This window comes from Echinops telfairi, unplaced genomic scaffold (assembly GCF_000313985.2).
Source record: "Echinops telfairi isolate 266 unplaced genomic scaffold, ASM31398v2 ScPeMD7_1713;HRSCAF=2227, whole genome shotgun sequence".
Taxonomy (NCBI): Eukaryota; Metazoa; Chordata; class Mammalia; order Afrosoricida; family Tenrecidae; genus Echinops; species Echinops telfairi.
This window is the reverse complement of record NW_022105611.1, coordinates 10,672,210-10,696,584: the sequence shown is the minus strand read 5'-3', so window position 1 is coordinate 10,696,584 and position 24,375 is coordinate 10,672,210. Positions and strand designations below refer to the sequence as shown.

General features: G+C 42.1%; 1 protein-coding gene and 1 long non-coding RNA gene across 3 annotated transcripts in view; one reads left to right on the top strand and one right to left on the bottom strand.

Moving 5' to 3' along the window:
* The first annotated feature begins 1,441 nt into the window (after window positions 1-1,441).
* On the top strand, window positions 1,442-2,447 carry LOC123522056. Its single transcript, XR_006680357.1, has 3 exons — window positions 1,442-1,606; window positions 2,142-2,214; window positions 2,328-2,447. It is a non-coding gene; the product is annotated as an uncharacterized LOC123522056 (long non-coding RNA).
* Window positions 2,448-12,806: 10,359 nt separating this feature from the next.
* RAB30 (RAB30, member RAS oncogene family) overlaps window positions 12,807-24,375 on the bottom strand; it is a 109,101-nt gene continuing 97,532 nt past the window's right edge. For both annotated transcript variants that reach the window (XM_004708858.2, XM_045293126.1), the window contains exons 4-5: window positions 19,102-19,285; window positions 12,807-15,948 (exon numbers count right to left, since the gene is read on the bottom strand). In XM_004708858.2, coding sequence (XP_004708915.1) covers window positions 15,698-15,948; window positions 19,102-19,285 — 435 coding nt within the window. In that variant the 3' untranslated portion in view covers window positions 12,807-15,697. The remainder of the gene's footprint in view (window positions 15,949-19,101; window positions 19,286-24,375) is intronic.

Genomic DNA, 24,375 nt, shown 5'->3' with positions numbered 1-24,375 from the left:
CTATAAATGCCCTTTGCATCCTAGTTCTTTCCTCTATTTCCTTTTACTTTACTCTTGTCCCACTTTTATGCTCAGTGGGTTTCAGTAATTCCTCTTGGTTACATTGCCCTTGATCAATCCCTACTAGTCCTCTTATACCCTCCTCACCATCAATTTTGGATCACTTGTTCCCTTGTCCCTGGGTTGGTTAGCACCACTTCCTTTCCCCCGACCTCCCCCTCTCCCACGTGCCCCCAGAACCATTGGCCCCATTGCTTTCTCCTTCAGATTGTTTATCCACTCTATCTTATCTAGGTAGACCTGCAGAGATAATAATATGCACATAAAAAACAAGACAGAGGAGTTCACAATTGCAAGGAGTTGGAAACAACCCAAATTTCCATCAACAGACGAATGGATTAAAAAACTGTAGTATATACACACAATGGAGTACTACGCATCGCTAAAAAGCAGTGATGAATGCATGAAGCATATTGCCGCATGGGAAGAACTGGAGGAAATTATGCTAAGTGAAGTAAGCCAAGCACAAAAGGACAAGTACAACATGAGTCTGCTGAGGTAAGTTTTTAAAAAAATGCAAAAGAGGCATAAGGAGAAAGCTGCTGTATACAAACATTCCTGGGGTGAGGTCCAAGTAGTATGGTAGGGGCCAGACCAAATCCAGGGGTACATATAGTAGCCAACCAAAAAGGAGAGGAAAGAATAAGCAAATAAATAAATATAAATGGGTAGCTGGAGAACAGGGCACTAACCCACCCAAGGGAGGGTATTGTTTGTATCTCTACAGGAAAGAGGAACCAGACTTCAACCCAGTGCTCCAAGATGTGAATGCAACATACCAGCATGAAGCAGGGAACCAGTAGAGAGGCCTGAGGGGCCAGCCCCAATCCCAATTAACGTGGACAGCCACCCCTACCCCTAGAAAAATTTACTTCAGAGGACAGCACTGAAGCTACAGCTCAGGGAGAGGGATATGTCTGATCAGAGCACATGGGAACAAATGAAGGGGGAGGAAGAGAGAGTGGAGCACACCCTGGCCCACCAAGCCTTGAGGACGATATTTCCGCTCAGAGCAGCCAATGCACAGAGAGGACCATAGGGCCGGCCCCACTATGGGTTTCTCACTTTCTTAGTTCTCTATTTCATAGGTTATAGCTCCTGATTCCCTTCTTGATTCTTTCTTATCCCACATTAAAGGTTGTAGTGCCCCACAGTTCACATATCTCCCCAGTGGGCTCAATTCTCTAGAGATGTCCCCCACCCACCCACCAAAAAACTATATAATTATCAATACCACTGATCTGTATGCTATAAACTTCTAGATGTCTACCCCCAGTTTTGATCTCTCCTCAAATTTCAGGTATATACAAGGGGTCTTCAAAACATTCATTAAAAAATCCATTATTATTTAATTTCCATTTTTCCACAAAATTTTTGAAGCCCCTTCATATATCTAACAACCAAATCAATATCTCTTTTTGGATATTCTATACCAAATCAATTGATTCACAGAGACCCAGACAAAGTAAAGTTTCCCTGCAGGTTTTCCAAGGCTGCAAATCTGTACAGAAGCAAACAGCCACATCTCTCTCCTGCGGAATATCAGGTGGGTGCAAGCCATCAATCTTTTGGTTAGTAGCTGAGTGCTTTAGCCACCATGCCACCATTGCTCCCTTCACTGTCCAATACCAAATCCCAAACCCACTGCTATCAGTCAATTTTGACTCCTACCTACCCTGCACAGGGTTTCAGAGGCCTGCAAACCTTTCTGGGAGAAGATAGCCTCATCTTTCTCACGCTGAGAAGCTGGTGGGTTAGAACATCCTCACACTTACCCAACAGCACCACTAGCCCTCCTTATTGTACAAATTAAAAACCATCTACCATCAAGCCTATTCCAACCCCGTGACTCCATGGGGCAGGGTAGAACTGGCCTTTTAGGTTTCTGAGTTTGGGGATCTTTATAGGAGCAGAAAGTCTCATCTTTCTCCCTCACACAGACTTGTAGGTTTGAACAGCTAACCTGTGTGTTAGCAATCCAATGCATAACCCGCTACACCACCAGAGCGCCTTACATCTTACAATGAATCCCAAACCCCATTCCCGATCACTCCTCTCCAACAAATCTGCTCATCCCGCAGTGTGCTCCAGGAGAGGAAATGGCAATGCCACCCACCACCAGTTGCTTAAGCTGAAAACCTCCTAGTCGCCTGAGTAAGTTAATTTGCTGTGCCAACCTGGCCAATAAACACATGTGGGGTTAATTGAAGGGCAGCAAGATAAGTGACTTGGTGAACCTCACCTTTTTTTTTGAACCTCACCTTTAGAGTTCTCGGGGTTCTTGCTTCCTGATGGTTGGACAAGGGTACAACTACCTTAGCCAGTTCTTGCTTCAGCTGGCAAGGTTCACTTCCTGCAAGACATCCCTGAGGAGAAGCCACATGGACCTACCCCGATGCAGCCCTGAGTGCTGGAGCAGCCGCATGAAGACCCCTGCCAGCGCTGAGATGCTTACATGTTCACTGACTCGGCTTTCCTCCTGCAGTCGCATGTGTTTTTGTGAGATGGAGGAGGGCTTTGTGGATTGGTGTTGGACATATGGGTTAATGTTGGACTTGTGGGCTTGGGCAACACTGGGTTGGGATATTTTCTTGATATGCACTTAACCTTTATATACAGCTCTCTCTTATACATGAGTTTCTGTGGATTTGTTTCTCTAAAGTACCCAGACTAATACATCGCCCATGCCTCCTTTTTCTATATCCAAACTATGAATAAGACCTATAGGTTCTACATTCAAAATGTATACAGAATCTATACATGGGGATATTACATTTTTATTTTTAGGTGTTTTGATGTGATTTTGTGGTTATGTTTTTTACTCCATATATATTTTTACTTGCTTATTTCTTTGTTCAGGATTTAGGGGGCTTATTAGGGGAGTTAACAAGTTAACAAGTCAGGGTCAGGCAACAATAAGGATACAGTCATTGAGTCAGAGCAACACCTCTCCTCAGCCAGCAGCCACGTCTGCCTCTCCACTGCTCAGCCTCTCAGCCATGGGGTCCCTTGGCCGCTGCCTCCGTGTACCAGGGAGCTTGCCCGTCTCTCTGCCTCCCAGATGCAGTCTTGGTGCTGCGCCTCTGTTCTGCTCATGATATCTGTGCCTCCCACTCTGCTCTCCACCTCGCTGCTTTGCTCTGTCGCATAGTGTCCAGGCAGCCTCCCAGTCTCCCTGACTTCAGACAGAGATCTAGAACGTGCTACAGTGGTGGCTGTTCTTCCAACGGACTTGGGATTTTTCTCCGTGTATGAGATGGCTCTAACACAGGGAGGAGTGGTTTTGATAGAGGTGTGTTTTTTGTCTGTTAGTGGAACAAAGAAACAAGTGTGACTTGGTTCACACCTTGATTAAAGTCAGGACTTAATCCCACCTTAATCCTTCCCTTAGTATTTAGTATAGCGGAGAACTCCCTCCAAAATGGGATGGAAGCCACAGGCCTAGAGTCCAGAATTATATCACATAAGGAATTATAGCTAGAACCATATGAATTGATTAAAAATGAAGTACTTAGAGGAGGAGGAGTTGATGTTAGAAATGATGCTGTGGAAGTCCATTTTGGAAAAGTTGGATATCTGGGCTTTTTTTTAAATCCTCCATCTCATAGGGACTAGTCATTTGCTGACCCTCTAAACCTATCATACTAAGAATATTCTTTGTCTTCTCTTAAAACCTATCCACTTTCCACTCAATCTACTGAAAATCCTTGACTGGGTTATCGTGAGGATTAAATATAAATATGAGCTTCAATTATTTATGTAAACTTAGCCTCACACATTTTTTCAGTTTTGTTGTTTTATCTCCAAGGTCAAAACTGAAAATGTATCTTGCTTGATCTACATGTGAAAATACTAATTCTCTGGGAAGATTGCATTAATTTCAAATATGAAAATTTAGATAGAGTATCTTGTATTACAAACATGTGGTTTCCTACAAGTAGTGGAAAATAAGGTATTTCAGTTCCTAAAATATACTTCAGTTCCTGAAATATTCAGATGTGAACACCTGCCCCAAAGCACAACCACATGATTATGGTTTCACTTAACTCTTAGGTTTCATCTCGCGGCTGCAAAGGTGTTTGGGTATATGCGGTTGGTATAGATGAAGTATAGGCTAGCAGCAGACATAAAATAATGAAGTCAACTATTAAGACTAATCCTCAGGGTTTCTCAAACCACTATTTTCTAATAAGTCCAAGAAGTGGGAACCTAGAGACAGTAACTGGATTAATCATTACCTAGGGGTATGGCAGAGGAGGATGGCGGGAATGGGAAGCTAATAACCATGGCTACAAGAAGAAAATGTTCTGAAACTAATTATGGTCATAACTGCAGAACTCTTCTTGTATGATTTAAATGATTAAATTGTATGATAATGAAGCATATGCCAATAAAACGATTAGGAAAAGAAGTGGAAATGTGGGAGAACCGATTACAAGGATCTGCATATAACCCCCTCCCTGGGGGACAAACAACAGAAAAGTGGGTAAAAGGAGATGTCAGACAGTGTAAGACATGACAAAATAATAACTTACAAATTATCAAGGGTTCATGAGGGAGGACGGTGGGGAGGGAGGGGAAAATGAGGAGCTGATACCAAGGGCTCAAGTAGAAAGCAAATGTTTTGAGAATGATGATGGCAACAAATGTACAAATGTGCTTGACACAATCAATGTATGTATGGACTATGATGAGTTGTACAAGCCCCCAATAAAATTATTTTTTTAAAGTGGAACGAAAGATGGTTGGCATTTCCATCAGCAGCAGGAATGGTGGGGAGAGGCGTACAGGTATAGGCCTAGCATGGTCCCCTTGCACCCTAGCAGAGGGGGGTTCTGAAGAAGGGCCTGAGTTCTCTCCATTTATCCAGTCTCCATTCCCTAAGATCCTCCCACAAAAGAAGCCCAAGACAATAGCTAAGGGGTCAGCCAAGAAGCTAAAGGCCAGGCCTGGAAGAAAATGGATAGATGAGGTCCAGAATAGAATCCCTCTAATCTAGCATCACCAAAGGAGCATCATAGGTGGAGGGGTCTGTAGCTAGGACATCATCAGGGCAGAGATGGACAGCATGAATCTATTCATCCTCAGCTTGGAATCCTCTGAGCATCTCAGATTGGTGAAGCTGGGGAATCCAGCTTGATCAAACATGAGGCCACGCACGCTAAAGATCAAGCCAAGGCATCATCCAAAGCCAAGTACACTCACTCGGTGCAGGCTTGTACCTGCAACAGACTCGAGGGTCAGGAACCCCAAAATCCCTGCCTCTAGAGTGAACCAGTCCTTGGTTCACTAGCCATACCCACAACCCAAGCCACCTCACCAAGACGCTGAGGACCTCAGCTCAGCACTTTGATCCCCAAGAGTGTGACTTTGTGTGTGTGTGCATGTGTGTGTGCACAGATTGAGTGGAAGCCTGAGCTATGAGCATATACTTCTAAGGAAGTGCTAAAAAGAAGTTATTGTTGGACACTATTATAGTGACATATATAATGACAGATAAGGTTACAGATTATCTGTACTCAGTTAACTAAACACTATGCCAGTGACCCCAAAGTTTCAGGTTTGACCCCTTTATCATCCTATTAACTCTCCCATGCTGTGCTCACTGTACTTCTTAATCTAAGACATTTACCTATAAAATATATGTCCCAAGACAAAGGACAAGGCATGGATTAGGGTGGGGATGGATTTCACGAATGCAAATATACGATGCCTTCTCTGGGAATAGGGGCCATCTAAAAGCAGATTCCTGCGCCTGTTTTATACGTTGGTACACTTTGGTGAATAAATGAATGGGTGAACAAATGAGTGCCTTTATCAATGATGAGTATGTTCTTTAATCCTAATTATAAAAGATCAAATAAGTTCTAATTCTAAAGGATGTAGAGCCATAGAGTGTTTTTTGTTTTTTATACTGTTTTATAGCTGGAAGGGAATATAAGCCTATCTAATATAGTATCCACATTTTGTAGTTGGGGAAATTAGGGCTTGAAATGAAATATCCAAATCTCACAAATTCTCAGTGTCAAAACTGTGACTAGAATTTGTGACTCCTGATCTCAGTATAGAATTCCTTTCAGTATATCACAGGGTAAAGCATCTGTCTCACCATTAGAATCATTAGTCGATGATTTTCACATCCTAAATATAGCAGTGTTACTCAGTGCTATAACTGGAAGAGGCTCTGGAGATTATCTCATCTAACTTCTTATTTTAAAAATACAACTGTGGTACAGAAATGTTAAATGATTTGCCCTAAGTTAGCCAGCTAGATAATCAACATTAAAACTCAAGTTTTGAGATCTCCAAATGCAGAACAGGCCCACGTCACGTTGAAGGGTAATGTCTTTGCTTTCTGCAGACGTTCATGGCAATGGTCCTCCAAATATGGGCAGCACACACGTTTATTTACATATAAGTACACGGGAAGGCAACTTTCATTTAGCTTTTTGAAAAATTGGTAAAAAACTAATAACAGTCATCCTTTGCACACAAAATACATTTCTTAACTTCGGTATGAATTATTTCTTAATACTAAACACTTAAGCTTCAATGGACAGTCAAGCAGGTTGGCAATTTGAGTAGCTTGTCAAGAAGGAAAATCCAAACTTGAAAAGAGTATCAACATCTTAAAGAAATCATATATTAAAAATAGTCCTTTATTGAATGCTAAAAGTTTCCGAGAGTGAGAACTCCTCTCCGGCACACTTCCTGGCTGTCCTCTGAAGCAGGGCCGAGGACTTCAGAACCCTCTCTGTGAGGACAACCGATCTCTACAGACTGCTGCCAACTTCGTGAAATAAATGCTCATATCCAGAAGACAGATGCACAAAATACGTCTACAGGACATATTGGAGAATTAACCGTTATTCAGCGTCTCCTAATTAATCGATTGACTCAAGATTATGAATTACATTCTCCAAGTGAAATTTTAAGAAATTCTACTGACATGAACACAGCTGACTTGATTTGTTAGAGAATGGCTTTTTGAGAGAGATACAAAACCATATACCCACATAAAAACTTGGATACCAATGTTCGTATGCAGCATGTCATTATAGCCAATGGGAAACAACTCAAAGGTTCATCAACTTACAAATAGGTAAATAATGCAATGCAATATCATCCAGCTAGAAAAAGATATGAACTACTGATTCAGGCTGCAACATGGGTGAGCATTGCTATTATGCTTAGTGAAGGAAGCCAAACACAAAAGGTTCCATATTGCATGATTCCATGTATATAAAATGCCCAGAGCAGGCAAACCTATAGAGACAGGAAGTAATTTAAAGGCTGCCAGTCAACTTCATGATTGCTAGTAGGTACGAGGGTTTTTTGGGGGAGTAATTAAAATGTTCTGAAATTGTACATCATTATGAGTACTACAAAAGCTAGTGAATGTTACACACATTGAAGGAATCAATTGTATAGTGTGTGAATTATATCCTAATTGGGAAAAAAAGGGGGTGGGAGAAGTAACTTCATTTAAAAGCATTTCATTCAGGTTGCTGTCCCTTGCCCCCATTATTTAATGTTGATTTCATTTTTTAACAAACATCCTCCCGCAGAATATTTTCAGCTAATGGCATCCTTGGCGATATTTCTAACAGGCTTTTTGTTAAGCAATATAAAAGAACACACAAACATGATACAGTGTGTTCTTAATATTTGCATACCAACATTTAAAAACAAGTCTCATGCTTGTGCTGAAGTTGATGCTTAGATTCTATATACTGTACTATAGTATATATACTCTGCTATAGAATATACTGTTCTATAGTGTAGATACTATACTATTTTATTGAATATACTATATTCAGATATTACTGAAAGCCCACTTAAAACATAGCCAAAGATTAAGATTAAATTCATAAGACATAATGATTAATGTCATTAAAATGGTACATGTCGAAGAACCAGGCTTTGCTGGAAAGAGGAAATGGGAAGGGGAATGAAATAAAGAATTTGTTAAATCTCGAGGAGGGAGGGGGAAAAGAGGAGCTGTTGCCAAGGGCTCAAATAGAAAGAAAATATTTTGAAAATGATGATGGCAATATATGTACCAATGTGCTTGATACAATTGATGTATGGATTGTTATAAGAGCTGGAAGAACCCCCAATAAAATTATTTATATAAAAAATTTGCTAAATCATCATTAAAAAGCTTCTCTAGATATTATAACAAGCTGCTGAGATGACATCCAGAATTTTATGGTTGGCATTTTATCTCTATACTGTCATGCATTAGAATATATGTAAATTGTATATAAGATATACACTTCTCTTTAAATTACCAGCAACAACAATTTTTTTAAAAATGCTATTAACCCTTTATTATCTCAAATTTTGAGCAGAGTTCTTTTGCTGAAAACAGCAATTTTACTCATGTACTAGTCCCAATACATTTGTATAGCTCCCTTTTACACCCAACAAGGAGCTCCAACCATCTGTGTGTCTAGAGGACACATCAGTGAGTAGAAATCCGAAGCCAGCGCTCCAGTTATTTGAAGTGTTCTACTGAAGAGGCGTGAGTGCCCCAGCACATTGTAAAGGGAGAAGAGGATTGAAAAAAAATTTAATACATCAGTTGACATTCTTGAATAATCTACAAGAAAGCTCCACTAGCATTTTGCAACTCTAATGAAGATAATTTTATTCCTAATAATTACATTCCACGAAGCAATATATTTAGCAGCTCGTTTTTCAGAGGGCTCAGGAAGGGTCCTGATTACTTCATCCAGGAATAACTCCGTAACTGTAAACAAAAGCTGTGCACCATGCGAACCACCAGTGACGCATCACCTGAACAGACAAGATTCTTTATCTTCTTTATGCTGCATATCAATTTTTGCTTTATTAAGCATTTGGTATGACGTTTTTTGTTGTTTTTTAAGAGCTTGGTGCATATCTAGAAGGGCAAAGAAACCCTGCTGATTTAAGTGTTGGCAATTATGTCCATCAAATAATGCCATACATTATTAAGTTCGAAAAGCAGATCAAAAATTGAGATCCATGACTCCATCTTTTCCCAATAAAAAAATTAGGCCACACATCGTAATGGTTCTTCAGAAGCACACGTTCTCATCAATTATATGTACAGGATAGAACTGGGAGAAAGATGAGGCTTTCTACCGACACCCAGAATCGGTTTCTAAAAGCCACAGCAACAGTTCTAGTGTGTCTTATAGGGTCGCTATGAGTTAGAATTAACTAGATGGCAATGAGTTTGAAGGAGTTTTTTTTTATGATGGAACTAAAGAAAAATACATGTGGGGGGGAAAAAAGGAAAAATACATGTGTAACTGAACAATTAACAGTATGAGTATGTTCCAAATTCGATATAAATATGAAGCCAAGTGCTAATAAATGTCTTGACAATACCCAAAGGAATAACTGTCACCTTAATAAATTTTTCTATTATTGTGTATATTAAGCAAGAGGGTCATTAATAAATGAGTCAGAGCTGGCTCGAGGGCATCACCAACAACAAAGGGTAAAATTATATACCATCTATACCAATTAAGAAATGGCCACTTAAAAAGAAGATAGGGATCAGCTGACATAAAATAATGAAGTCAACTACTAAGACTAATCCTCAGGGTTTTTCAAACAACTATTTTCAGAAGCATCAAACTCACTTTTCTTCCCACTGAGAATGGAATCAAGAGGAAAGAGGTTTAAATTGTACTGTGAGGTATCTTAGGTCTAGGATTAAATTTCCTGACAATAAAGCGTTTACAACCCTGGAATTGCCTATCAAGAGTGAAAGAATATCTTTCCTGATATAATAATAAAAATTAAAAGGTGAGCCTGTCTTGAGAGTACAGCAGTGCCTAGAGTCAGAGTGATTGATGAACTAAATGGAGCTCTGATCCCCCAAGCCAGGACAGTGTCTTTTGTTTCATCTTCTCGTGGTCAATAGTTGTAGTAAGCTCTTACTCAAGAAGAAAATAATTAATATTTGAGTGCTTACTCTTTAGCAAAGTTGTATACTTTTTCAATTGATCTAATTTGATTTTCACAGTGGTCACAATTTTCCTGGCCAAGTATTACGAGTCCAACTTGTGGGTAGCAAAACTGGTGCGTGGCCTGTGAGTCCCAGGTACTGAGTGGCAGTCCTTAGCCTCCTCACAGCTAATCTAGTGTTGTCCCCTTGATCCTGCAGCGCCCTCCTTCTTCTCGGAAATAGCAAAGGCACCACACCAAGGGTTCTGTGAGGAATTAGAAAACATCTACAAAAAGTCTGCTTTAACTTAGAAGGAACATACAATCTTGACGCATATCAGGTAGGTAATTTAGGAAGAATTGGTTTCTAGCGCTTGTGCTCTGACTTCTCAGGCAAAGGATTCAATAAAAGGTTCTTGCCGTATTGATGCAAGACTGGTGGAATTTTTAAAAAGACCACCGAAGAGCCATGTTATCAGCCAAGCGAGGATGCAAATGATTTGACTGATGCAATCATTTGGGCCATAGGCTCTGTTAGCAAAAGTTGCCTGTGGTGACCTCTGATTTTCAAATCAATAGCCTGTGCTATATTATTTACTACATGAAGCAATTTGACTTCAGGTTTTACAAGCATGCCCAGATTATATTTTCGCAAGAGGATCGAATTAACTTAACTGTCCCCTAAAATAGATTTGGGGAACTGCTTTATGACTAAGACCCACCTCCCAGCCCACCTCCTGGGAACTGAAAAATGCCATGCTGGTGGCTTTTGTGAGATCTTTAACTGAAGCGTCTGCTCTGCTAACATGACCTGCCTTGAAATCCCAAAGAGGGACTCAGTAGCCACTAAGCAACAGTCCAAGTTTGGCAATGATAAATGAATTCTATTTCTCTGGTTTATAAAACTTCTACTAGTTTTTTATTGTTTCTTTTTGTTTGTTTAATTCAAGAGCCAGTGTGAGATGTTAATAGGACAGCAAGACCATCCTATAGGGTATAATGGCAGGTTTGACCTATCAAACACATAACCTTCCCCTCAGTGTTAGGATGCATTTTTGGCAAAAGTGCAAACCCTCTTTTTTGTTGGGTTTTAAAGCATGATTTATGGGTCAGTAAATATTTCATTGAATGTGCTATAAGGGACAAAGTGCTGCAACATGGCTAAGTTAATAAATTATCTAATGCTTGGATCCTCTCTACACCATCTTTGCCAAGTGCTGATCTGGCCTCTGCTTGAAGACCAGTGACAGAAAGCCATCCGAAGCAGCCACGTCCATTATGGGGCAGCTTTTGGGAAAATTCTTCCTGACACTGACCCTAAATCTATAGTGCTAAACCCTGTGTTCAACGTGTCATTGGATTCCAACAGTTAGAAACGACAGCTCTTCAAATGTTGGAGCCCTAATTGCATTTTCCTCTTTTTTCCAGGCTAAATCTCCCAAAGCCCCTCTAATTTTCTTGAAATGTTTTATGGTTTAAGCTCCGTCCTCATTTTGCGTTTGCCTCACTTTAGCTTTACTTTTAAAGTACGGCTTCCCAAAATGACTGCAACATTCCGCCATCATGGGACTTAGGAAGCAGAGTATCGTCCCCTTGTTCTAAACCCACGACTGTAGATAAAGGGACAATTATACCTTCTCAGTAGGGCACCCTAGGCAGCCTGCAGGCAGTTTTCTTCCAAGCACTAGGAGGTTCCAGTTAGAAACATAAAATCCAGAAAGAAGACCAACCCTCCCTATCCCAAAGTTAAGGGTTCAACCATTCTTCGTGGACTACAGTAGTTTTGCCTAAAGGATGAGATGCAAATGTTTTCTCACTGCTTGCAGCTTTCAAGTTGGGTCTCAAGCGTCTCATGACAGTCTCATGAAACAAACATCTGTAAGGAACACGGCCGGGGAACGTAAGTAACCAGATGCGGTTTTCAAAAATCCTAAAAGAAATGGCAAAACCTAGAAAAGCTCATCCAGAGACTAAGGGAGGAGCGATCCTATTATAAGTATGGAATACAGAGAATTCTCGGGAGAATAAACTATGCCTACATCTAAAGCCATTTTTATGATTACGGTAAAATGATACCTCAATTCATGTGACTTGATTTATAAAAAGAATGTTTTTACTTCGGCTAGGGACCAATTCAGAAACACTTGCAACTGGCATTTAGTCAGAGCAGTTCATTAACAGAAACTTGATGCTGCCCTTGGATGGAGATGGAAGAGTTTCAAGGGTAGAGGAGGCAAACCGTTGATGTAGCAGGGAGGGAGTCAGAGGGGCCTCCAAAGGCATAAATTCCTGAACAGAAGCAGCAGCATCTAGTTCTCTGTCAAATTTCCCTCTTTCCTCTAATATGTCTCAATTGTCTAAAGTGAATAATCCTAACCCAAATCTCTTATTTTGGTCAATGAGATCTATTTCCGTTCTTAACAAACTCTACATCAGAACTTGAGAAGTAGTCAAATAAATTCCTTTGATTTTTTGCTTTGTGTTTTTTTCTTCCAATTTATTCAGGGAATGGTGTTAACGTGTCTAAAAGACAAGGTAAAGGCCAGGACAAACCAATGACCCGATCACAGTAATCCACATGAAGCATCACTGGCTCTGTAGAATAAGAACTAAAAGTTAATACAACTCAGATTACTTAATAAAAACATACAAAGAAAAAAAAACATACAAAGAAGTAAAAAAGCCCTGCGTAGGCAAGGAGAAAATGCAACATCCTCACGCTATTTTACACAAAGCCATAATCAAATCATAATGTAAAGATGTGAGGAAACGATATAATTTCACAGATTCTCCCAATCTGATTCCATGCCGTGAACATGATGTATTTTTATTGGAAATGGCAACTTTTTCCACATATTTGATGACATGATTTGCAAGAATAAAGGTTTTTACCAGAAATGGAAGAAATGAACCCTAGGAGTCCGACAGGCCAAAGCAGTTGTGAAGCAGCAGCGTTCATCCGCCACTCACAAGAATTCATTTGTATCTGACGCAGGCTCCTCTTAGAAGTTAGCCTCACAGCAAATAGAACTGTTTAGCTCTTGGCCTGCGCTAAGATGGCTTCATTTAACTGGTGTCATTTCTCAAGTTGTACTTGAATTTCTATTTAACCAAAAAAGCTCCTCTCGGCACTAAGTCATTTATTCTATTAACGGTTACTGAATATGTACAATATAAACAGGGACTGTTCTCAAGTTTGAGATATATCATTGAACAAGTGTTCATAAAATCTAATCTGGAATCCACTCAACGAAGGAACAAAGAGAAATAAAGCCCCCTTTCTCATAGGCCCCTGCTGGTTGGCCCAGGCTAGGTAACTAACTATAAGCCTGGAGAGGCTGAGAGGAGTTGTCAGGGAGAAAGCAGCCCAAGGCAGAGCTCTCTTGTCTCCTTCTTAGACAGTCAAGTAAGGGTAGCCGGAAGAGGCTGAGCGCTAAGGAATAAGACTTTCAGCATTTAAGTGTGGCTCTAGAAGCTGTTATGTACAATTAAATCTGTCCATTCTAACAAATTCTTTGCAAAGCAACTTCATTCACAACACTTGGGTCATGCTCCAGTGTTGGGGACACTGGGCCCTTGCTCTGAGTGAAAGGTAACAAATCAGAAGGGGAGGGCATTTCCTAACAGCTCCAGAAAGCCAGGCGTCGGCTTTGCTGTGCTTGGTTTCTCACCCCAGTGACGTGCTCACTCGGTGGGAAAGGCAATGATTATTATAAACTGTTTTGACTGGGTTTTGTTAAATGATTTTTTTAGTTGTTGTTAATATGATTTCTCTTTCCTGTGGAGATTGCTTCTGAAAAGAAAAATGACACTGCGATCCCTTTCTCCTGCGCAGTGATAATCACAGGGAGGCCGTCTACTGCCATACCACCCTGAACGCGCCCGATCTCGTCTGATAAACACAGGGAGGCCAACCAAAAGCAGTCTCGGAGGCACCGTGTGGAGGAGCCTGGTCGCTCTGAGAGCAGCTTGATTAGTCCCAGAAGTAGTTTATCAATATCATGTCTCCACGTGGTTCATTTCTTTCAAACGGAGTTCTAACAGCAGTCCGCCGGGACTGGCAGGTGTCACCGTCCGCAACAGTGGAAATACATGGCGTACCCTTATTCCATCCCCCGTCCCTCGAGTTATGCTAAGCAGCAAACGACAGCGACATCTGAAAACATCAACAGGATACATGTTTAATTATTCCCCCAATTTGCATTTAAACAGCAAAGCAATTGGAAGGTATCAAAATATGGCACTGAAGCAATAGTGACAGATTCAGCCACACGTCTTCTGTTTGGGGAATTGGCTAATAAAGGCATACACACCTCCCATCTGATTGGAGATTGTTAACAACACATGCATATAAGAAAGGGAGTTGATGTGGGGAGAAAGGGAGAGGGAAAGAGAAAAAGCTGAGAGGGAGAAAGAAAAACAGGATTGAAGTATGGTCATGAATTTGCAACTAAGGTCACTACATGAGGGAGGTGACAAACGACAGGTCAACCTGCTTCCACAAGCAGAATTTTCTGAGGGAGATAGATGGCATGTACGGAAGGGTTTGTGAGACTCCCCCTCTGTTGCTATTCTTACTTACCATCATAGTGGAAACATCTACAAAATCCTAAGCCTTGGTCTGTCCAGAAGGGCAGGACCAAGAAGGAAAAGATGGAATGGGACATGGGGGGGCTGTGCTCTGCTTGCAACCCTGCTCTGCAGTCCACCCAACCGCAGTTTTTTGGTCACGTCTGGTATGTTTTCCCAGGCTACTCAGCGTCTTAGCGCTCACCTTCTATTGTATAGGAACGTCATCAGTCACTCATATTGTTATTTCTTTTCATTTTTAAAACTTTTTCACATACTGTAAGGTCAGGAGAGATGAGAGGATACAAAAAGGCCTGGAGCAGAATAGCTATTTGGAGAGAAACATGAAAGAAAAAGCATTTCCTTTCCCAACAAACCCCCCCTCGAGAAAGTAGTAATGAAGCGTTGAGAAAGAGTGCTGATTTATGGACTTCCCCCATGTCTTTTATTTCTGGGAATCCATGTAAGGACATCAATGGGCTAAACCATTTGGTCTGTGACATATGGAACTGTTAGCACCAAAAGGCGTCACGGAGCTTGTGTGCATTAACAATGACCGTGACTGTTGGTCACGGGGTAACGATTTCATTTCCTTTTGACGTCCCAAAGTCCATGAAAGTGCCTGTGGACAAGAAAAAGAACACTTTTAAAAATCTCCATGGAGTTACCAACACACACCATGGAGAAAGTACTTGGCCTTCCCGGTTTGGGTGGATCTGGCAGACGGGAAAACCAGGCCCCCAGGGAGAACCACTGAAGCCCCCCACATGCACCCACTGGTGTGCAAGAGGGATTCCTAGCGTCCATGTCCCCGTGGACTGCATTCAGGAATGCGCCTTTATTTGCTTGTTAAGAAACCCAAGCAACATGCTCTGCAGATCAAGGAGCGCTTAGTGCGAATTTTGCTTTGCTCCAACTCCAGACTGCAAAAGGGTGAGACCATTTTATGTTCTGCTAATGCTGGCCTGTGGACAAGTCCCGGGGCCTGCCATGCTTTGGAAGCTGAGGAGCCCACAGGCACCAGAAGGTCCAAGAGCAGGAGCCACAGCCATCGCCAGATCTGCCCAGCAACTGGTGGCCCCCCAGGGCGGCTGCCGATTCCTTTTTCTCCTCGCCTCGGCCCTTAGTTGAAATTACAACAAGTCAAATAGCTGATGCTTTTCCCTTCTCCAGGTAAAGGGGAGGAAACATTGTTCACAAGCGTGTTCCGCCGGGCTTCACTGATGAGTCGGCACGCTAAGTCAAGGAAGAGTTTCTCCACGTTATCAGATTCCTTGGCTGAAGTCTCCAGATAATACATGTCCTGGGCTTCTGAGAATTCTTCAGCTCTCTGCTGAGAGACCTCTCTCCTTTCAGCCAGATCAATCTTGTTGCCTATAACAGTGGTACAGGCAAAGAGGGGGGAAATCATCATTTGACTTTTTTGCAGCCTCAGAAGCATCAACATTCAATTCCAGACTGAAGTCACACCAGACAGAAGGGCGAGGAAAGCAAAGCAAATGTGATTAGGATTACTGGAATGTTTCTTGTAAAATGTCAATGTCATTTGTAAGAGCGGAGAACTGGATGCAATCCAAATGCCCCTCAATGTGGAGGCTGACTGAGTAAACTAAGACACCTCCGCACAATGGAGTCATCTGCCATTGGAAAAAGCAATGGGGAAGGCCTCTCTGTTGCCCTGGGAGGACAGCACTAGAGCAGAGTTAAGTGGAAAAATGCAAAGTCGACAGAAGTATACACAGGTAATATCCAAATGTAAGACTAAGTATATATGTATTTTTTAATGGAGATTATTAATAAAAATCTTAATTTTAAAAAGAGTGGTTACTTATGGGAAAAACCAGTTTGGGTCGATGGAATGGAAACTAAATTTTCCTCACTGTATTTTGTTTAGTGCTTTTGACTTGAGACGCTTGTAAATGTGTTACATGTAACTAAACACCTGTATGCAAAAAACCCCACGCACTGCCTGGGCTTCCATTCTGACTCAGAGGGTCCCTATGAGTTTCCAAGACTGTAACTCTTTAAAGGAGAAGAAAACCTCGCCTTTCTCCCAATGAGCCGGCTGGTGGTTTCGAACTGCTGACCTTGCAGTTTGCAGCCCACCGGATAAGCACTATGCCATTTCTTAATTCCATTTTCGTACTAACTTTCTGGAGCCCTCTTGTGTATTGATAGTGGCAATTACACAATCAGTACAAAATTAAAATTTAAGATCAATCTCTAAAAATAGCAAATTTGAACCAGTGGCAGTTGCAATCACATTAGTGGCATAAACACACACACACACACACACACACACAAAACCCAAAAAACTTGTTGCCATTAAAACAATTCCCATGCTTGCCCGCACACGTTACCAAGGAGAACTGCTCCATCATCTTTACAGAAAGGGTTGCCAGGCCTTTCTTCAATGGAGCTGTCGGGCGAACTCGAACAACCTTAATGTCAGTGGCGACCCAGAGACCTTGCATAACCACACTGTTTCAAGTGAGCTAGACACAAAGTACCAGTAGTTTACCTATTCATCTCTAGTACGCTGCATGCGAAGAACAAAAAGTACGAAAGGGGAAAAAAAAATCTTGAATTGTTTCAATAACTATTTTATTAGTGGCTGTGTTGTTCTTCTGAGAGAGCTCTGAGCGTATCATGGGATTAGACCAGCGAGAAAGTGTACCGCTGCCATTGGGAATGTGAACTTTTGGGATATGGGAATCAGGAAATACAAGCATGAGATGAATGAGGTTACGGAAAAGCTCTGTGGTCCTGAGTGACAAAAGCCAGTGTCGGTGAATAATACAGGTCCTATGTGATCTTAACTTTTAGTTTTCTACCTCTACTGCCCTGGAAACCTGACAAAGGTGAACTGTGTCACTTGGCAACACTGCTTAAGGTAAAAATGACCCCTGTGTGGTAAAGTATATGTTGCCTGAGGATTCTCTCTATAAACTATCAATAGCAAATAGAAAGCTGTAATTTGGGGCTTCCCGGCATGTAGGGACTCTTCCCTTGAAAAGACCCTGAAAGTTATTCTGTGGAGATGTTGTGAGATTGAGTGCTGTGGGACACGAGGGCTGCTAGGCCGGTGCAGATTCTGCATTTGCCTGAAGTGAGACCTCTTCCCTCATGGACGAGCAGACAAGGATCGGGGTGAAGAGAAAGCGATGTGGAGCGCTAGAGGAGCCCGCTTTCACTAACAGCAACGCCAAGTGGCGATCTGCTGGCCACTAGCTTCCTGTCTATAGACTTCGAAGCAAAAGTGCCACCAAGTCTAGCCTCGGGTAGTCTGGTGAGTCAGAATGGTTACATGATATGATCCTGTCATGAATGTTACATAATTTACCGCATATACACACGTTCTCTCCACTGAAAGCAATGACTAACCCAGGGATGATGAGCACTCCTAGCCCTTAGACAGTGGCCTCGATATATTACTCCCCATTCAAAACCACCCTTCGTGGAGACTAACTCCAGCTCTGTAGAAAAACTCCCTTAATTGCGACCAAGAACACTTGTCACACCAGAAAGCCAAAAAAAAAAAAGAAGTTATCAAAATGTCCTATGGTCACATCACAGGGACTCAGGAGCCAATCTAAAAAAGCTGCAAGCGTAGAAGTCGGAACAATTGGAGCATCAATAGACATACATGCAAATATATTGAAATTCCTACATTCATCATGTTTTCAAGATACAGACAAACTTCAATGGTTACTTTTGAAAGGTCACAGAGAACCAATTTATGTACTTGAAATCTTGTGACTGAAAAGGCAGATTCAGGCATTTCCACAATCGGAGGGAAATTGTGCGTGAGGATATGCCACAGGGCCTCGGATGTATTGTTGGTAACACTTGCTTCACCGCTGGGGCACTTTCTAATGAGCTAAGCCATTTCACTGCAATTCCATTTTTAATGGACTTATTTGTCACCAAAGAAAACCATGGTAGTTTTTTGCTTTCTCTCCCTCTCTTGCTACCCACCCCCCGCCCACCGACACACACACACACACACACACACACACAAATAGAGGCTCTATTTTCCTTCTAAACAACAACAACAAAATGCCAGCATTTCCCCTAGCAGCTTCTCTTGGGAACCAGCATCTATGGAAGAAGAAGAAAACTCAGCCAAAACCTAGTTTCCAGGCAATGAGCAATTGCTCCAGTAATGAATTTTATATCAACTTCAGAGAGATATATTTACTTCTGGACCAAGAGTTCCCGGGATCTTGTAGTCCATTTTTTAAATGTTTAGCAGTTCACCGAACTTTCATGACAGCCCAAATTCTTCCCCAGAGCCTGCACTGAGAGAAAAATCCATCAGCAAGAACTTTCCAATCCACGTTTCTACGCTATCACCCTGGGACAGAGCCTATTTCATTTCTCCTCAATGGCAGAACTGAAAGTTAACTGCATGAATTACACATCTACAGACTTGCTTCTTGGAAGGTGCCAAGGCACAAACTTGGTGTGATTAAAAATTCTCTGATGCCCACAAATCAATTTCCTGCCTCATTAGTCCTTACTTACCCACTAGCACAGTGATGACCTTGTTGCTGGCATATTGTTCGATTTCCCGAAGCCACTCAGGAAGGCAACGGAAGGACTCCTCGCAGGTTATGTCGTAGGTGAGGATCAAGGCATTGGCGCTTCGGTAGTAACTCTGGGTAATGGACCGAAACCTCTCTTGGCCTGCTGTGTCCCAGATCTGTAGCTGTAAAAGGCATAAACCACGGATCGGGTTAGAGAAGCCGAACAGAAAGGAAACCTTCTCAACCTTCGTTTGTGACTCGGAAGACCCTCTTCTAAATAATTGCATGATTATTTTCTGTCAAAAAAAAAAAATCACATAATTTTTTAGGGGGAGGGGGTTTGTTGGATGTTTCTGGGTAGGGAGGCATGTTTTGTGTTTTGTTTTCCTTTGTTAGATTATTTGAGTTCCCCCTTGTTATGGGTTGAATGATATCCCCCCAAATATGTGTTATGATTCCGGAGCTCTATACCTGTGCTAACAATCCCATTTAGGAATGCCTTTGTTGTGTCAATGAGGCAGGATTCCTGTAGGGTGCGTCTTCTATCCAACCTTTTTGAGGTATCAAAGGGATTAAAACAAGCAGACAGTGAAGCAGAGATGAAAGAGTGATGCCGATCTATGTGAAGATGTCCGGAGCACAAGGTCAGAAGAGACAAGGAACTTCCTCCAGAGACGAAGAAAGAAAGCCTTCCCTAGCCTAGAGCCGGCATCTCGACTAGAGATTTCCACGCTCCTCAATGGTGAACAAATAAAGCTGTTTATTAGAACCACCCACTTGTGGCACTTCTGTTATAACAGCACTAGCTAACTAAGACACCCCTTTATTCTTTAATAACAAAGAAAAACCAGGCATTTATTATGCCTCAAGCTCCACCCCAAGCTCTTTATATGGATGACTTATTTGGCCCTCACATTAGTCACATAAATACCCCACCAGTCGCCCATAGCTCAATTCTGACTAATGGGGACTCCGGTGGTGTCAAAGTAGAACGGTGGTGTATATGGTTTTCAATGGCTGATTTTTGGAACCAAGCTGTTCTCCCAAGGGGCCTCTGGAAGGAATTAAACCTCCGACCTTTCTGTTGATAGTGAAGGACATTAACTGCACTATCCAAGGTCTCCAATAACCACATATTATGCCAATGTCACCTATGAAGATTCTGCAGCAGAGATATTAAAGAAGTTTCTCAGCGTCTCACACTCAATATGTCCTGACACCAATTGAGCCCAAGCCCCTGGTGGCATAGTGGTTACGAGATGGGCTGTGATCTACAAGGTCAGCAGTTCAAAACGACCAGCCTCTCCTCGGGAGAAAGACAGGGCTTTCTAGTTCCGAAAAGAGTCACTACTCTTGGAAACCCATGGCCTCGCTTCACTCTGAGTTGGTTTCGACTCAATGACAGTACATTTTTGAGTTACTGTCCCAGAGTCCATACTTTTGACCCCCAACACTGTATCACAAAACCTGGGATTGGTCACTGTGGCATTGCACACAGCAACCAGAGAGGGGTAAAATCCTATCTTACCACCAAAATCCCAGCTCGCAATTCAAATGAACACATTCAGGCATTGCCTTTGTTAATGAAATCAAGGGCAACACCATGGCAGACCTAAGCCTTAAGCCTAAGGCAAATCACTTCATCTCTTCGGGCTTCACTCCTTTTCTTCATAAAATGGGGTTAATATTATGCAACCTGCTGAAGGGTCACATTTCCCTAAGTCCCTTACCAGTGCTGAGACCTCTTATACAGCAGTTCCAAGAACAAAGAGGAAGATGAAATACTTTCTACTTCTCCTTCCTGAAGTTCTCTGCACAGAGAGAGCAAAGGACTCCTGTGAGACAACTATTCCCCAGAGATCATGCGGGCATAGGAGAAATCCAGAGACCTTGAGGAACAGCATCAGCATCAGCAATAAAGATAAGCTTGCTTTCGAACGGCATACATTTTACAGATCACAAGGGATATCTGCCCCACAGACATAACATCACTCCCTCAGAGAAGGCCATCCAGAACCTTCAAGGTTAGGCCAGAGGCCCTATGTCCACTCCTCCAGTCCACTGCCACACGACCTTGTTATTCTCCCTCACGACCCCCGTGTAATCACTTGCATACTAGCAAAGTGCAAATCAGGGAATATAACGTGGCTTCCAAAAGTTTGTGTAAAGATTCCATGGTCTTTTAATTCCATTTGTCTGAAGTCCCATCATATTTACTCACAGCTCAAAACAGTCTGGAAAACAGAAGGGGCTCAGCTATTGATTGATCTGTCACTGCCACTGAATCAATGCTGACGCATAGTGACCCCATGGACAGAGCAGAACTGCCCTTTTGGGTTTCCGAGGCTGTAAATCTTCACAGGAGCAGAAAGCCTCACTTTTCTTCTATGGAGCAGCTGGTGGTTTTGAACTGCTGGCCTTGTAGTTAGCAGGCCTGTGTGTAAAGACTACACCATCAGGGCTCAAGTGAGGGAGGCAATTCCATGCTTCCTCTTCATGAATGGGAAATGCTGCCCCACAACTGGTCACTCACAAAGTTCTCTTTTCCCGGTAAGAGTTTATTCTGGTGACTGCTTTTGCCACCAGAAACTAATTTAAATACATACATCTTCAGGCAGAGAGTTGGGGCCACCTTCTCCTCATGCCAGTTTAGCTGAAGAGACTGACGAGTGACTAGTATTTCCTGCCACAGATCAGCAGTGTACAGGCTTTTCTTTGAATTGAACTTGCAGCTGCTCTGTGATGATATACATGAAAGTTTGTACATGCTGAAGACTGCCATGCAAGTTTATGGCTTTGGCTGGGACAAAACTATTTCTATTCTGTGCCTCAAATCTAGGGACATGGCTTCCCTCTGTTCGGGTGTGTTTCACAACAACAGATCATTATTTTAAAGTCAGAGTGAGCCCCTCAGAAGGCTTGCTATTGGATTTAGACACGACCATTATTAGAAAGCAGTATCCCGACAGGACGGGCACATCTTGAAAACAACTATGAGGGTTAAAACACTCATATTTTCTAGATTTGCAGTTGGATGGCTTTGCCAAGGGGTATGCTACTTCTCATAGGGGGCTGCCTGTCTCTAATCGTCCCCTTGATTCTTGAGGGCATTCCTATTTCACTCACTTCTTGGATTTTGACACTTGGTTTCACCATTTCCCTACAATTCATTTGCTCTTTTCAGCATGAGTAGGGCATTGATATATCCTAGATACTTCACGCGAGGCACAGCGAGAATAGGAGGATGAATTAAACATCACCCCGACCTTAAAAGGCTCAAGGTGAATAGGGATGCAAACATGGTTTATTCTTTCTTTGCCCACTACATCAGCTCCATTTCCTCATTGCCACACTCATGTACTGCAGTCATTGGTTTACGAGTCCAACTGAATTCTTTGAGGGCAAGGACTGTCAAGTGACTTTATCCATCCAGCGCCTTCCTAACACAGCGTAGCTCCAGAGAGAATAACGTTTGAATGGATGGGTAACTGAGTAAACAGCAGCCTGGAGAACCACAAAATAGAAATTGGCTAATTTTGTGTAAAGATTAATAAGCTATTAAAACTATTTCACAGACAAGATGCTACTTGAGCTAGAGAGCAAGGGTGCTTTGCCTACTATACTGCTTGGCACAAAGCATCTATTAGAACCCAGGATGGAAACATGAATGAATGAAATGGATGGGAAGACATGGACATATTTGAATGACTCCACTTTTCTCTGCAACACAGATCTGGTTAGCGAGAAATACACCCATTTCTCATTTATTGACATGGTTAGGTCACAAAAGCCAGGTTATTAGGTGAAATTCAGCATCATGTAAAAACAGAGGATGTCCACAACACTAAATGGAGGAAGGCGTAACTGCCAAATTACCTCATTACATAACTGTAAAACCACTGAGAATCATGATCCCGCCTAATTGACACACAACTTTAACTATCAAAGGCAAAGTTATTCTGGTCTCATACCTCGGCATCTGTGACTGCCAAATGTACAGTGTGGATAAGCAAAAGAGTTGGCTGACAAGGTAGCTGATAGTGAGGAGAGGCTGTTCAGCACAACTGCCATTTCTGTGATAGTTACTTTCCTAAGGTTAAAATGCTTTCAGCTGAGGCTGAAGTTGTGCTTAGTGTCCATTAATTTACCATCAACTAGAGAAAGTGAAATCAAAGGGGAGGAGACAATTCTACAAGTTTTAATTATATTTTCTACCCAAGACCACTTTTATGATGCAACCCATTTTAAGACAAGGACTTCTTCCTCACCTTTGCCTCTACTAATTTTCCCCTGAGACTTAATAGATCCAACAGCCTTTCTAGTACCTTTGAGTCCCTGTCTTCAATTCTGATCATCATCCTAAAGAGAATGCTATTAGTAAGGAATGCTTAGAGGGTGGTGAGAAGTCCGGGAAGAAACGGGGATTCTGGTCCTGGCCTTGCCATTTGCCAGTTACAATCCCGCACAAACCACCTCTGGCTTTTCTCTCCCTTCAACTTGATCAATCTCGGAGAAAGCATGTAAACTTCCAGCAAGAGACACTTAAACATTATTATGAGGAAATGCTCAGTCAATATTAAAGAACAAGGACAGGAATCAGTCTTAGTCAGCGATTCTCCACCTGTGGGTCACAATCCCTTTGGGGTCCAACGACCTTTTCACAGAGGTCACCTCATTCACAACAGTAGCAAAATTAGTTATGAAGTAGCAACGAAAATAATTTTATGGTTGGGGGGGGGGCGTCACTACAACACGAGGAACTGTATGAAAGGGTTGTGGCATTAGGAAGGTTGAGAATCACTGCTCTTAGTAAAGCCAAGGCAACTCTGGCAACTTCTATTGAGAGAGATGGAAATGCTACTCTTTGTATGTCCAGGTTTGAATGAGAACACTCCCAGCTCTCTGCTCACTATGGTATTTAGTGTGGATGTCTCTGGAGTGAGGAACTACTTTAGGAAGTAAGGGCTGGAACTCAGGGATACAAGGGAGAAAGCTATAGAAGACATGGACTCACATAGAAGAAGCACACCAGCGTGCGTGATCACGAGGTGCCGAAGGGATCAGTTATCAGGCATCAAAGAACAAAAAATCCTATCATTGTGTGCTTAGCTCCCCAGTACCATCACTGAAGACAAATGGGTGCATAAGCAAATGTGGTGAAGAAAGCTGATGGTGCCCGGCTATCAAAAGATGTAGTATATGGGGTCTTAAAGGCTTCTGAACTAGTGGCCATCTAGCTCAGAAGCAACAAAGTCCACATGGAAGAAGCACA